At 37.9% G+C, this 14740-nt stretch overlaps 2 protein-coding genes across 11 annotated transcripts in view; one reads left to right on the forward strand and one right to left on the reverse strand.

The window, feature by feature from the left end:
* The window catches only part of cacna1db (calcium channel, voltage-dependent, L type, alpha 1D subunit, b), a 63202-nt gene that overhangs the window by 39106 nt on the left and 9356 nt on the right, over positions 1-14740 (forward strand). For 3 of the 9 annotated variants that reach the window (XM_051901931.1, XM_051901929.1, XM_051901933.1), the window contains 19 exons: positions 4-63; positions 327-433; positions 525-612; positions 2707-2814; positions 2915-2967; positions 3044-3190; positions 4356-4557; positions 5010-5168; positions 6419-6529; positions 6630-6707; positions 7717-7800; positions 9350-9478; positions 9853-9918; positions 9994-10085; positions 11247-11406; positions 12452-12579; positions 12669-12765; positions 14251-14353; positions 14433-14534. In XM_051901931.1, coding sequence (XP_051757891.1) covers positions 4-63; positions 327-433; positions 525-612; positions 2707-2814; positions 2915-2967; positions 3044-3190; positions 4356-4557; positions 5010-5168; positions 6419-6529; positions 6630-6707; positions 7717-7800; positions 9350-9478; positions 9853-9918; positions 9994-10085; positions 11247-11406; positions 12452-12579; positions 12669-12765; positions 14251-14353; positions 14433-14534 — 2074 coding nt within the window. The remainder of the gene's footprint in view (positions 1-3; positions 64-326; positions 434-524; positions 613-2706; positions 2815-2914; positions 2968-3043; positions 3191-4355; positions 4558-5009; positions 5169-6418; positions 6530-6629; positions 6708-7716; positions 7801-9349; positions 9479-9852; positions 9919-9993; positions 10086-11246; positions 11407-12451; positions 12580-12668; positions 12766-14250; positions 14354-14432; positions 14535-14740) is intronic. The other 6 variants (XM_051901932.1, XM_051901938.1, XM_051901934.1 and 3 more) reach the window with 5 other exon arrangements.
* The window catches only part of LOC127516969 (uncharacterized), a 214263-nt gene that overhangs the window by 23031 nt on the left and 176492 nt on the right, over positions 1-14740 (reverse strand). The gene's annotated exons all lie outside the window — the stretch shown is intronic.

Consider the following 14740-nt stretch of genomic DNA (forward strand, 5'->3'; position numbering starts at 1 on the left):
CAGGTTCTCGGTTATCTTGACTATGCCTTCACCGCTATATTTGCAGTGGAGATCTTATTGAAGGTAAAGACTCCTGTTTTATTTCCATTTGCACACTATACAACATGATTATAACCCTTCTTACCTATTCCAGCGTATACAGATTATGCTTCACTAGTTCATTTCTTATTTGAGGTTGAGTTGGACAGGAATTTGCAACCCAATTTTCAATTTAAAAACTGCTTTTACTGTATGATTCCAATTAATATAAATGTGTAAAATGAAGTGTGTCATTGCTAGAATTGTAGATGTTTGTTCAGTTCTCTGGTCTTTCTTGTGTTCATCAGATGACAGCGTTTGGTGCTTTCCTTCATAAAGGGGCTTTCTGCAGAAATTACTTTAATTTGCTGGATCTGCTGGTGGTTGGAGTCTCTCTCGTTTCCTTCGGCATACAGTACGTACATGTCACGATTATTTCATCCAGTATGTTTGAAGTCAGTCACTGCGCTCGTGTTCAACATTCGCTGTGTGTGTTTTGTCTGCAGATCTTCGGCCATTTCAGTGGTGAAGATTTTAAGGATTCTGCGTGTGCTTCGACCTCTGAGAGCCATCAACAGAGCCAAAGGACTCAAAGTCAGGCACTTTTATCTCTCTGTGACACAAGCGTAATGTGAAGCTCACCAGATATAAAACAGTGTGAGGGTTACACCATGTCTACACCAGACGCAAGTGCCGCATTATAATCAGTGATGCGTTCTATTTCTGACACGAAGAACAAATGGATTTGCAAAGGTCGCCTTGTCACGTCCGGTGTAGTCACGGTATTAAGACTATTTTCAAACGCTGCTACAATTCCTTTAAGGCTTTAATGTAAATGCCCACTGATTTAATTTTGGCATAGGAAACATGTGACAGCGCCCCCTACCGTAACACATGGACGTGTTCTGAATACAGCCGTAATGTTTAAACAGATAATTTTGTAAAATAAGACTAGAAAAAGCCAAAAGCATTCTGTCCAGGCATTAATTGAGTAACAACTTTCAAAAAACCATTTCAACTCAGATCAACATTTTGTGGCCATTTATGTATTTATATTATAAGACATGTATAAGCATATATAAGCATATCTCTGATGATGGTTTATTCCCTTATGTTTCACACAGATCCAGTGTAGTCGACTCTGCACATCCTTTATCAATAGTTTCTTTGCAGAGCTGTAATTGTTAGTTTATTTATCTGGCTTGGTTAGTTTATCATTTATAATTAGTTACATTTCACATTTAAAGTGACCAATCACAATTTGCGTAGCGCAACGTAAAGTTTAGGAGTGTGTACATTTGCAGGAAGTAGAGAACGAGTCTGCAGTTTGGTTTCTATAAATACTTTTTGTAGTGAGGAGGAAGTGAGTTTAGAGACTTCCTGTATGTTTTTATAATACAATAAATCCAAAATATCAAGCAAAATGCAGTGTTGGACAAAGTTACTTTTAAAAGTAATGCATTACAGTATTGCGTTACTCTCTAAAGAAGTAACTAATTGCATTACTTAGTTACTTTTTATGTAAAGTAATATAAAAGTACTTTTGCGTTACTTTTTCTCACCTGGACTGGGCTGGTTTGTAAAAGTTCTATTTTTAGCAAATGTAAAGACCTTTTACATCATAAGTGAAATGAATAAGCCTCAGGCTGAAGGAAATGCAGATTCACACCTGTACAGTAGAGGGCGCTGCTCAAACAAACCTTTCAAACAAATGCAGAGGAAAGTTCAACACTCTTGCTTCAGCAATAAAAACAATGAAACAAATGTGATGTTTAACAAAAGTCATATTTGCTTATTAGTATGATTGAATTAAATCATCGAAGGTCAGCAGGAAATATATTGGTTAATAAAGTGAGATTAAATACATAAAGTATATCTGTGTTAACATATTTAATTATTGCAAGTTTGTGTAATATTGTGAGTTTGCATTTCAATGTTTTTTATTCATTTTGATGAATACTGACACTGTTTTTGTGCAAGTGAGATGAGTAAATGCTCACTTTAGTCCAGAACTACAATGTTCACACACAGCGCACATGACGCCTCTGCACTCACGATTCTCTCAACATGAGGACAGGAGAACTGTCAGTCAGCACATTGAAAACAAAGTAACTTGAGTAACTTATTTGAAAAAGTGACTCAGATATTTTATTATAAGGCCACGTTCACACAGCAGCAGAATACGGTTGTCAGGCCTGTATTTGAGACCTTAATCCGGTTACGTTCACACACAGTACGGTTATTTACGGAGTGACAACCGCATTCTATAACCGAACTCACACCCGTACATTTTCAGGACAACTAGTTGTCTGTCACGTCAGAGCCGGTGTTTTGTGTGTGGTTTCGCTTTCGGTACCTTACAGCGACAGAGATATGAGCTGTGTGTCATCTGAAGGTGTTAGATCCAGTCACTGTTCTCCACCGGAGCGACCGTCAGTTTTGTTTCTTTTCCAAATTCAAATGCCGTGTTGTCAGTCTCAAAAACTGACAGTGTGAACGTGGCCAAAATTTAAAAGTAATGCATTACTTTACTAGTTACCTGAAAAAAGTAATCTCATTACGTTATTTGTAATGCATTACCCCCAACGCTGGCAAAATGTCATAAAAGATTAATTCTCATAATCCCTTACTATTTTAATTGTAAAATCCGTAAACATTTTCTTTCTCTCTCTCTCTCTGCTGATGTAGCATGTGGTTCAGTGTGTGTTTGTGGCCATCAGGACGATTGGGAACATCATGATCGTCACCACACTTCTTCAGTTCATGTTTGCCTGCATCGGTGTGCAGTTGTTCAAGGTGCCACAGCAAACACATTCACTGGAAAAGCAAGATTTCATGTTTAACAACTCTTTTAACAAGCAGTTTTCTGTGTTATGTGATGAAAATGTGTCCTCAGGGGAAGTTCTACCGCTGTAGCGATGATGCAAAGACAAGTCCAGAGGACTGCAAGTGAGTGAATGACGTGTCTTACAGTGAATACGTAATGTGTGTGTGAATCAGATCCACCTTCTTTTTGTCTTTCCAGAGGGACGTATATCGTGTACAGTATCGGTGAGACGGCACTGCCACAAGTGCGAGAGAGGATCTGGTTCAACAGCGACTTTAACTTTGATAATGTGCTGATGGCTATGATGGCCCTCTTCACTGTCTCAACGTTTGAAGGCTGGCCAGCGTAAGACCAACACACACACACACACACACACTTACACACATACACGAAAGAGATTGAGAACAAAAACAGTCTTTAATAAAATAAACTAGGAGCTCTTGGGAGATCACAGGAAATCGTCACATAACCACATTAACGTTGATGATTCCGGACACTGAACAGAAAGAACTCAAGGCTTAAATTCACAGGGAACATAATCAAGGAGAACAGGATCAGGTGTGTGGAAACTAAATAACAGCCAGTGAAACTAACTTGAGAGCAGAACTCAGGAAAAGCAGAGCAGGGACCAGAACAAAGACGAAACCAAAACACAATAAACACATTACATTCTTAACACACATACACTTAAAGTACATTTTAAACCGTTATGTTTTAATAATCTTTTGCAGTACACTTTAACCGTATATCAATGACAATAGAAGTAATTATGAAATTACATATAAAGATGGACTTAAGTCCTACTTAAGTGGGTCAAAAAAAACGCAATCTTATTGGATTTAATATAAATTTAGACTAATACATTTTCATTTAATTGCAGTAGATGTGCAGATAAGTGTCTGAAAACATTACATTCATTTCACACTCAAGTATATGCTTTTAAACACAACACAAGTCTTTACTCTTCTATACTGTGTGATGGTAAATTGCTGACAGAACTGTACTGTAAGTATTTTATTATCACATCATAAATCACTGGTTCTCACCTGGTGGGTAAATGCAAGTAATAAAATGCAACAGACTATGTAATTGTACAGTACTGCATATAGTTAGGAATGGCAAAATAGACTCATTGATTCATTGCTGATGTCAAAGGCTATACATTCAAACAAAGTTTTTTAGTGCAAATTAATCTGTCAATTGGCAGAAGTGTGTCAAATTAGGCAGATGTCAATGTGAACAGGTTGTGTGACGCCTTCATCCTCAAAAACCATCAACAAAACTACACAAAGTCAAAGAAGATACAGCCCTGATGACGCTAATATGAGTTGACTTGCAGAGATGATGATGATGAACTGAGCATGAAACCATTGAAACTCAAGAGTCAGTTTTCTTATTCTAGTCTGTCAGCTGATCCAGTTGAGAAGCACTGGAATAAACTACAGTGTGATGCCAAAACAGGCCAGTAATGAAGAGCACTGGTCCATTGTGTGTATTTTCTCTCCTGCAGCCTGCTGTACAAGGCCATCGACTCAAGCAAGGAAAACATGGGCCCCATTTACAACTACCGTGTGGAGATCTCCATCTTCTTCATCATCTACATCATCATCATCGCCTTCTTCATGATGAACATTTTTGTGGGTTTTGTGATCGTCACGTTTCAGGAGCAGGGCGAGAAAGAATACAAGAACTGTGAGCTGGACAAGAACCAGGTCTGAAAGTCCACACAGATATTATTGTGATCCAGTGTCAGGGTTGCCAAGTCAGTGGTTTTCCCGCAGAACTGGGCTGCTTTTACACTGTTGGCGTGGGTTGATTTTTCACTGCGGGTTAAAGGTTCATTTGACTGAAATACTTGTATTGAAATATTTTACCCATTTTACATTTTAACAATGAGACAACTGATAAGTTTTGTGAGAAAATAAGTTCCTTTATGAAAACAGACTGTGTGATTACTACTATATAGTGATTTTCAAGTTGAATTGTGTGTAATGCATACAGTGACTGTAAAATATGGGAGTGGCATATTATATTTGGGATAGGGTCATTGGGCTCCTTTTAATTGGCCATTGAGCTAGTTTTGTTATGCAGACCTGGCAACCCTCTCCAGTGTGGATATGAATGAAAGATGAGGTTGTGAGTCTTATTGCGTGTGTCTTGACAGCGTCAGTGTGTGGAGTACGCTCTGAAAGCCCGTCCGCTGAGGAGATACATCCCCAAAAACCCCCACCAGTACAAGTTCTGGTATGTGGTGAACTCCACCGGCTTTGAGTACGTCATGTTTGTGCTCATCGTGCTCAACACACTGTGTCTGGCGGTTCAGGTGAGAGAACAGATGTCATCACCACATTACTGTGTTTTACAATCACTAGACACATTTTTCAATTCTTGGGTCACTCTTTCAGAACTCTTCACACAGGTTTCCTCACCAACTTTCAGCTTGTAAATTTCACATCCAAAAGCACTAAAACTACCAAAAAACTTCATATGTCTCAAATCAACTCATTCTTCCACAACACTAGCAAAGGTTTCACCCAACAAACATACTTTATCACTCATAAAACAAAGAGCTAAAAACATTAAAGTGCCCCTATTATGCTTTTTCAGATATTATCTTTCATGTAGTGTGTATTAAAGCTGTGTGTGAATGTAAAAGCTCTGCAACGTTTCAAAGTGCAGATAAATGGAGTTTTTGTCTCCGAAAAGAAAGAAGTCATTGAGTCATCAGTAATTCAGTCTCACTTCCTGCTGAACCTACTCAACAGTGTAACTGATTTGCATAATGCCAGCCTGTGGTGTTCATTGGCTGAACAGCGTCTCTTTGCCCCGCCCTCAATCACTGTAGTTGTATCTGAGACTGGAAGAGTTTGGTTCTTGTTGTTCATGTCGAGAAGAAGCTGTTTTCTGCTGCCAAAGCAAATCCACTTTGATGAGATTGATACGGTAAAACCAACGCCATCGTTACTGTTCGTATTACTGATATTCAGATATGATAATGAGCATTTGGTTTCAGACCAATCACAACAGACTGGGCCAACTGACTAATCAGAGCAGAGCAGCTCTCAGAAAGGCGGGGTTTAGAGAGACCGAATCCTTGATCGAACCGTTTCAGACACTGAGAGAAAAGAGCTGATGCTGCAGTGGATATTATGAGAGAATTAAAATTAAATGTATACCTATTAGGAAACCTCCACATTTTTAAAATAGCATAATTTGGTCACTTTAACAACATTTGAGACGCTGTGATGCGATTGGTCCTCTGGTTAGTCCGGTTATCCGCTCACATCCTCTACTGAGGCAAAGTCACACAAGTTTTTTGTGTGCATCAAGGGATTTTTTTAATGTGTTTCCATCATAGTTTTATGCTCATGTCTTCTTATCAGATTAAAAACAATATCCACATCAAATATATATCACAAATTCACATAAAAACAGGTGGATGGAAGCATCGCTACTAATAGTAGAGCAAGGTTGGTTTTTGCCAGTTAAGGAATGATTGTTTATTGTCTGTTTTGAATTCTGGTGATATGATCCCTATGAATGACTTCTGAATTCTCCGTGTATTACACACAGCATCACGGCCAGTCACGTCTTTTCAATTATGCGATGGACATTTTGAACATGGTGTTCACGGGGGTCTTCGCAGTTGAAATGATTCTCAAACTGGTTGCCTTCAAACCGAAGGTACGTCTTTCTGTAGTCTCAGTGTGATGCCTGTGCCCCTGTCCCGTGAAGTTTAACCCTTCTGCTCTCCTGTCCTCCCCGCTGGTGTCTGTCTGATTAGGGTTATTGTGTGGATCCCTGGAATGGGTTTGATGCTCTGGTGGTGGTTGGCAGCATAGTAGACATCGTTCTGAGTCAGGTAGACGCCCGTCTTTCCTCTCGCTTGTCTGACCCTCACTCTGTTCCTCACCTCTGCTCGTGTGTTGAGTTGGTCACTCGTCCTTCAGTGTGCTGTGTTTATAGATGTGTCTGACAGAGGGGAACATGCTTTAAGAAGTCTTATTTATGGTTACAGAATTTGAGTCATAGCAGAATTTTAAACCCCGAAATTCTCTGTAATGCAGAAAAACGTCATTTGAGAAAAACCTACAAATTCTTAAAATTATATCAAACATATCATATTATATTTTCATGTACTTAGTTTACAGTATTTAGTTCTGCTCATGTTTCTTAAATGAGAATAACGAGAACCACAAAAAAGTCCAAAAAGTGAAATGTCGGATGCATTGCAGTATGTCATATGAATGTCACAATGCAAAACATTTTCATTTTCTCAATGCAAAGTATAGTTGTCTTTTGATTTTAGGGTGAAATGTGACATGAACGTTATTATGAAAATCAAATAAACTTGAATAGTAAATAAATACCCAGAATGTCTAGCTGTTGTTGTTGTGGTAGGATGTGTCTCAATCCGCTCCTTAGTTTCTATCTAGTGGTTAGAGAGTCGATCATCTCTAAAAATCTCACAATGAATGCAGTAACCAGCAAGCACTATTTTTTCAATACAATCACGTACAGAAAAATGTAATCATGTCTTGTTTAGAAATGGAGGACGAAGACATGGTGGCATTTCATGACTTTTAACAGTTGCGGAACAATAAAGATGTGTGATAAATGAAACGATCATCCCAGTGTTGAGTGGCTCACGACCCTTGCTAGTGGCTGAATTTGTGTTCACTATACTCTGATTGCCATTATTGGGAGGTAGGGAGCAGAATGAGACACAGAAACAGTGTGTTGCTCTTTCCGTGTGCGGCTGCAACATCATAACTGTGATTTTTCTTCTGTCTTTTTCTTCCCTCTTTCTGTTCCTTTGTCAATTCATCTCTTTTCCTCTCCCATTCCTCTGTTTTGCTGGGTGTCCGCAGCACTATTTTGCCGATGCATGGAACACGTTTGATGCCTTAATTGTTGTTGGTAGCATCGTTGACATTGCGATCACAGAGATCAATGTAAGTAAACGTGATCCAGGCCCAGCGATGTGTTCTCTGTTCTCTGTCTGTTTCTGTTCAGATATTAAAGGTGAAGTATATGTGGGTGATTGCTTTCCCATCTTACTAGTGATTTATCAAACAGGAGGAATGTAGTCACATTATTTGATCTAGTTAGTGTGCAAAAGATGTTTAAACTAGCTGTACAAGTCATTTCAACTCATTTTAGTTAAATCTTGTATAGTGTAACTTAAAAATATGAAGTTGTAATTAGACAAATTATTTTAAGTAATGGAAAAACATATGTTGCCATGACTTATAGATCATATCATTTTTACAGTGTTTTTTTTGTATGTTTAATTTGTAAGTATTTCCACTGAGGACATGATGAGTTCTGTCATGAAACTCTAGATGGCGCAGGCTGATAGGTTCTCAACTCAATCTGCTTGCAATCACATCATTCTCTATAGGACACAGCTGATTGATTTCTGCTGTATTAGTAGCAAATGAGCTCCCTGCTCAACCTTGAAATACTTGGTCAGCTTTTGCTGTAGTAGTTGCAGCACGCTTTCAGAAACCCTCCATCTTCCCCAGCTTCACCTGTATAGATCTGCTACCGGTAATTCATGTATATTGCGCAGCAGCAACATGTCTTACTTGCTCACAGAATGGTGTCCTGTATGTATTGGCAGTGGCAAGTCCTGTACTCACTCTGCAACAGAAGCAATAACCAACAGCAGCAGCAATAACAGCAGCAGCAACACTAACAGCAGCAGCAGCAGCAGCAATAACCAACAGCAACAGCAATAACAGCAACAGCAATAACAGCAGCAGCAGCAATAACAGCAGCAACACTAACAGCAGAAGCAGCAGCAGCGGCAGCAATAACCAACAGCAGCAGCAATAATAGCAGCAGCAAAACTAACAATAACAGCAGCAGCAGCAGCAATAACAGCAGCAACACTAACAGCAGCAGCAATAATAGCAGCAGCAATAACAGCAGCAGCAACAGCAGCAATAACAGCAGCAACACTAACAGCAGCAGCAATAGTAGCAGCAGCAAAACTAACAGCAGCAGCAAAAACAGCAGCAGTGTAGCAGATCTATTCCACCAAGACCAAACATATCAACATTGTCATATCCATTACCAATGCCAAACTCTCAGAGAGTTGTCATGACAGATCTGTACTTCATGAGAAAGCTCAAAAATTCAGGCATGAGTTTGCTGTGTTCAGAGGCACCTATCTGAATGTGAGATTAATACACACCCTTTGATTTGTTGAAGCACACAGGAGCTGCTGTTTTTGCAGTATAGTCAGGGGTAAGATGCCCTGTGTGTTGTCTTGACAAGAAGATCTTTGTCATGTGTATGGGGCCTTGAAGCATTTGCTGTTTGAGAATGTGAAGCCTGCAGTGCATGAACAAACTCTGCATGAAACTCACCAGTGAATGACACAGAACACTCAAAATCACGGTCCTGTTCACACTCAATCCACACACTGTGCGATGCGTGACAGAGACACATTGAAGTAGAGTGGAAGCACATTATAACATGAGGTGTTTTTCTCAGAACACAGAGGACAGCGCAAGGATTTCCATCACCTTCTTCCGTCTGTTTCGAGTCATGCGCTTAGTGAAGTTGTTGAGCAGAGGAGAGGGCATTCGCACGCTCTTATGGACCTTCATCAAGTCATTTCAGGTACACTGCACTGCAAAAAAAAAAAAAAAATTGTCTTGTTTTCCAGTACAAATATCTAAACATTCTTAAATTACATTTATGTGAGATGCAAAATGACTTAAAATATTAAAGGCCAGGTTTAGAGGTCGACTGATAGTGGATTTTACCAATAACGATAACTATTGGTAAATATATATATATGTATTATAATTGTAACTTAAGACTGACATCTGAGACTGAGACAGCTGAGAAAATGTAGCTTTGATTGCAGATTAATAAAAACACATGAATTAATCTGTAATATTGTAATTAGCAGCACTGTAAGTGTATAGTTTATTGAGCGATGTTCAGTCATGAAGACAGGCTCTGATGTGATTTCCTCCTCTGTCTCTCAGGCTCTTCCGTACGTGGCTCTGCTCATCGCCATGCTGTTCTTCATCTATGCTGTCATTGGAATGCAGGTAAATCATCTGCTGGTGTGATGCAGTAACACTTATGATAACAATTATGATAATGAGATTGTTTTACTCTTTCAGGTGTTCGGGAAGGTCGCGATGGTGGATGGAACCAGCATTAATCGTAACAATAATTTCCAGACCTTTCCACAAGCTGTGCTCCTGCTGTTCAGGTGTGTTCATGGGAATATTTGTGTGTGTGTGTGTGAGAGAGAGAGAGAGAGAGAGAGAGAGAGAGAGAGAGAGTGTGTGTGTGTGTGTGTGTGTGTGTGTGTGTGTGTGTGTGTGCATACATGTTTCACTTCCATGAAAAATAAACTTAATTCAAAGGGAAAATGAGATTATTTTTCTGACCCTTCTGACAGATTTTTTCCCCTTTGTTTTAAACATAAACTCACTTAATTTTGATGAGTTTTTCAGAAAACAAGACTTGATATCTTCAGTCATTTCTCTTCTCCAGTAAATGTACCTTGATTTAAGAATGTTTAGATATTTGTGCTGGCAAACAAGACAGAAACACTGAGGAAGAACATCATTTTTGAGGTGTGCATAGCTTTAAGATATAACTTTTAATCAGAAATCAGGTACATTCTTTGCTCCGATGCTGAGTTTTTAATTTTGTCAGGCTATGCATCCCATTCTTCGGAATATCAAATCTACAAAATGTCATATAATTTCAACTTAATAATGTATGAAATGCACATGCAGTATATATTACGAATTGTAATTGACAAATTTTGCAACATTGACACAGTTATTGAACTGAACTGAATCAACACTGAACTGAATTGATCTGAATAATGACTCTATTGTCTGAATTTGAATTAGTCTCATATTTGATGAAGTTTGCATCATTGATTCTGTTATTTTCCTGTTTATCACTGTGTCGTTGTCGTTCCAAACCTTTAAGACATTTTGTTCATCTTTGGAATTCTGAGAGATTTCTATCCCTCCTCTGAAAGTCTATTTACCCAAAATGTTTATAAAGAGATGGTAAAATAAATCCTTATGAATGAAGCGGTTTAATTCAAGACATCTGAAGAGACACGATCGCTTTATATGATGAACAGTTTTAATTTAGACTTTTATTCACATATAAACATTTGGATGAACAGACTTTCAGTGGAGGGACAAAAATTTCTTTAAAAATATCTTCATTTGTGTCTCAAAGATGAAGGAAAGTCTTATGGGTTTGGAATGACATAAGGGTGAGTAAATGATGACAGAATTTTTATTTTTGTGTGAACTATCCCTCAATTGCCATTAACTGTAGTAATTCAGATAGTGTAAGTACAGGACAGTGTGTCATTGTCTTTTCTCTGGCCGTGTGTCAGGTGTGCGACGGGTGAGGCGTGGCAGCAGATCATGTTGGCGTGTCTGCCTGGCAAACAGTGTGACTCTGAGTCCGACTATAACCCTGGAGAGGAAAAAACCTGCGGCAGCTCCTTCGCCATCCTCTACTTCATCAGCTTCTACATGCTCTGTGCTTTCCTGGTACCTCAAAATATTTGAGCTTTTAACGTGTTTTAATGTGTTTAGCATTTTGTCAATACAATGTCATAATTACTATTTTTAAAGAGGACCTATGGTGCTTTTTTGTTCATCTCTCTTTAGTGTGTAATGTTGCTGTTTGAGCATGAAAAAGCTCTCCAAAGTCCCTCCAGCAGGAGTTCTTCTCTATATCAGTGTCAGTGTTTCTGAACTCCCTGAAACACCTCCATTGTAGTCTTGAGTTTTCTTCACAATATTCCTCATTTAAATAATTCATACGCAGAATAAAGTGGCGGGGCCTGGTTGAGTTGAAACTGCTGGTTATGGTAAGGGGCGGGACATTTCCCAAACATGCTCGAAGCGCTTGACCGATCACAACACACTGCTCCAGCCGACCAATCAGGGCACATTCAGCTCAATTACAGTGTGGTGTCCCCCAAGGATCAATCTTAGGACCCTTGTTATTTTCACTGAACATGCTTCCCTTGAGATTTTTCAGAAATACAGCATATCTTATCATTGTTATGCTGATGATTCCCATGTTTATTTCCCAGTGAGTGTAGACAAGAATTGTTCTGAAAACATCCTAAACTGAATAGGTTGAAGTGGATTAATAGATGATGTTATATTTAAATGTTTCAATTTATTGTATTATGTTTTAAATTTAATTTTAAAATTAAGTTTCCTTGATCTGTTAAGCAGTTTGGGTCAACTTGTGTTTTTTAAATGTGCTTTATAAATAAAGCTTTTTTTTGAAGGAGGGGATTCATAGAGACAAGAACTAAACAGAGCTGCAACAATGTCAAATATGGGAAAAAATAATGTGTTTTTTGAACACTTCACTTCTAGTAGAGCCCAAAAACACAATCAAGACTTTGTAAAAGGGCATAATAGGTCCTCTTTGAGCATATTCAGTTTGTAATAATAATGTATCTACTGGTGTTGTTATTGTCCTTTTCTCTTTAATGTCTCTCTGAACTGTTTTCCTACTCAATAATAGTATTTTTATTTAGTTATTTGATGCAAATGTTTCTCCCCCTCCTCCCAGATCATTAATTTGTTTGTCGCTGTCATCATGGACAACTTTGACTACCTGACGCGTGATTGGTCGATTCTTGGACCGCATCATTTAGATGAATTCAAGAGGATCTGGTCGGAATATGATCCAGAGGCCAAGTATATATGCAAAAGATGTTGTACTTCTAGTTCATTCTGTATGTTTTGTTTGACACTGAATACAGTGTGTGTGTGTGTGTGTTTATCAGGGGTCGTATCAAACACTTAGATGTGGTGACGCTGCTGCGCAGGATTCAGCCGCCGCTGGGCTTTGGCAAGCTGTGTCCTCATAGAGTGGCATGCAAGGTATAAAGCACACACACACTCACTCATACACACTCACACATACACACACACACACACATTAAAATGAAAATGGGGGGTCAAATAATGGGTGCAATGTTTTTGTTTCTCTTCATATTTTTCAAATAAACATCAGTCGGTCTCAATGCAGACTGCACACAGATATGAAGTGGTTAGATTTGAACACATTTACAACGCAGAACAACCCCCCACACAAATGCAAAATAAATGGTGAAATTATAACAGCATTTTTTTATTCTGACTTAAATTCACATTTTCAAATAAATATTCTTTCAGTAATACTCTTTAAATAATAAATACATCCTCTTTAAATAAATATTCTTTAAATAATCTTTTTCACCCTGCTGTCCACTTTACTAATTTGAATTATTGCAATATCTGATACTTCAGTATATATAGAAAAACCTAAAAAATGATCAAAATTAAAACTAAAAATGCTAAAACTTTAAAAAATGATTTTATAATGTCTAAATAGATATCTGAATGCGTACTGAAGAAATCAATTGAAAAAAACTGTCTTTAGGACCCAGGAGAACAAGTCATTTGCTCCATATAGAGCTATGAGGCCATATAGTGGCAAGAGGCATGAAATATCATGTTACATTATTTTTTTCCACAAGAGGTCAGCAGAGACACACAATGTGAGATATTTTTAATTCAAGTTGAAAGAATGTGCTTAAATTATATTTATTTTATTATTTATTGATAAAATCTAGTAATTTGAAGGTAAAAAAATGTATATATAAAAAAATTGCATTAAAAAATAGAACAAATATCATCAAAATGAAATTATATAAATGTTCTGGACAAAAAAAAAAAAAAGATATAAATTTAGGGCTTCAGGTCATTTTGACCAGCAAGTGAAGAATTTGGTACAATTTGCAAGGAGAGGATGTTAATTAAGTACATTATTTGCACTTTTTTAATTTTTCAAGTGAATGCAATCACTAATAATACTATTATAAATAAAAAATGCAAAAACAATATTACAGCACAATGATATAATGATAGACAATTATATAATTGTTCAATTGTAAAAACTGTAAAAATTTAGAATGTCACATACTGTACTGATTCAGTGGCTATTGTGTCTAACACTATTCTGTACTTTCAGCAAGATTATTATCATCAGAATATTTTCAGCAGAATTATGAGTATTTTCTATTGCTTTGTGTCTGGGGGAACATTAGCACACATTTAGTAGTTAGGCACAAAAATATAATTGCACTCCTACGGTCACTAAAACAAATTATATAAGTACATGATGATCATCGCAATTTTCAGTCAAAGTCTGCAAATTCAGTCATTTTAGGCCTGTGAAATCCAGGTGGGACTGTTTAAGAGCCTGTCATATACATGATACTGTTAACTCAAGGAGGTGTAATATAAACACACAACACACACATTATACACACGGACTAACACACAGTCTAAACGTCGCTCTTTCTCTTAATAATCTGTCTCCAGAGGTTGGTTGCCATGAATATGCCACTAAATAGTGACGGGACGGTCATGTTCAACGCCACCCTGTTCGCTCTGGTCAGAACTGCTCTGAAAATCAAGACTGAAGGTAAAGCTTTGGTGATGGAGACTCTCACGTGTCTGTGCCGGTGTGAATGTGTGCTTAGTCACGACTGTGTGTCTCTCAGGCAATCTGGAACAAGCCAACGAGGAGTTACGAGCCGTCATCAAGAAGATCTGGAAGAGAACCAGCATGAAACTGCTGGACCAAGTGGTGCCACCTGCTGGAGGTCAAACACACTCACTCACGTTTGTCTTACTATATTAGTATATACTGTACGGTGTATAGTATACTATATATGTCATCTCAAAGACTCCCATTGTTTTAAGATCAGGTTAATGGTTTGCATAATAATAAAAAAAAAAAAAAAAAAAAAAAAAAAAAAGATCAGGTTAATGATATTTTACACCACCTAATTTGACCCCGACCCCTAAA

Source organism: Ctenopharyngodon idella, chromosome 8 (assembly GCF_019924925.1).
Source record: "Ctenopharyngodon idella isolate HZGC_01 chromosome 8, HZGC01, whole genome shotgun sequence".
Lineage (NCBI taxonomy): Eukaryota > Metazoa > Chordata > Actinopteri > Cypriniformes > Xenocyprididae > Ctenopharyngodon > Ctenopharyngodon idella.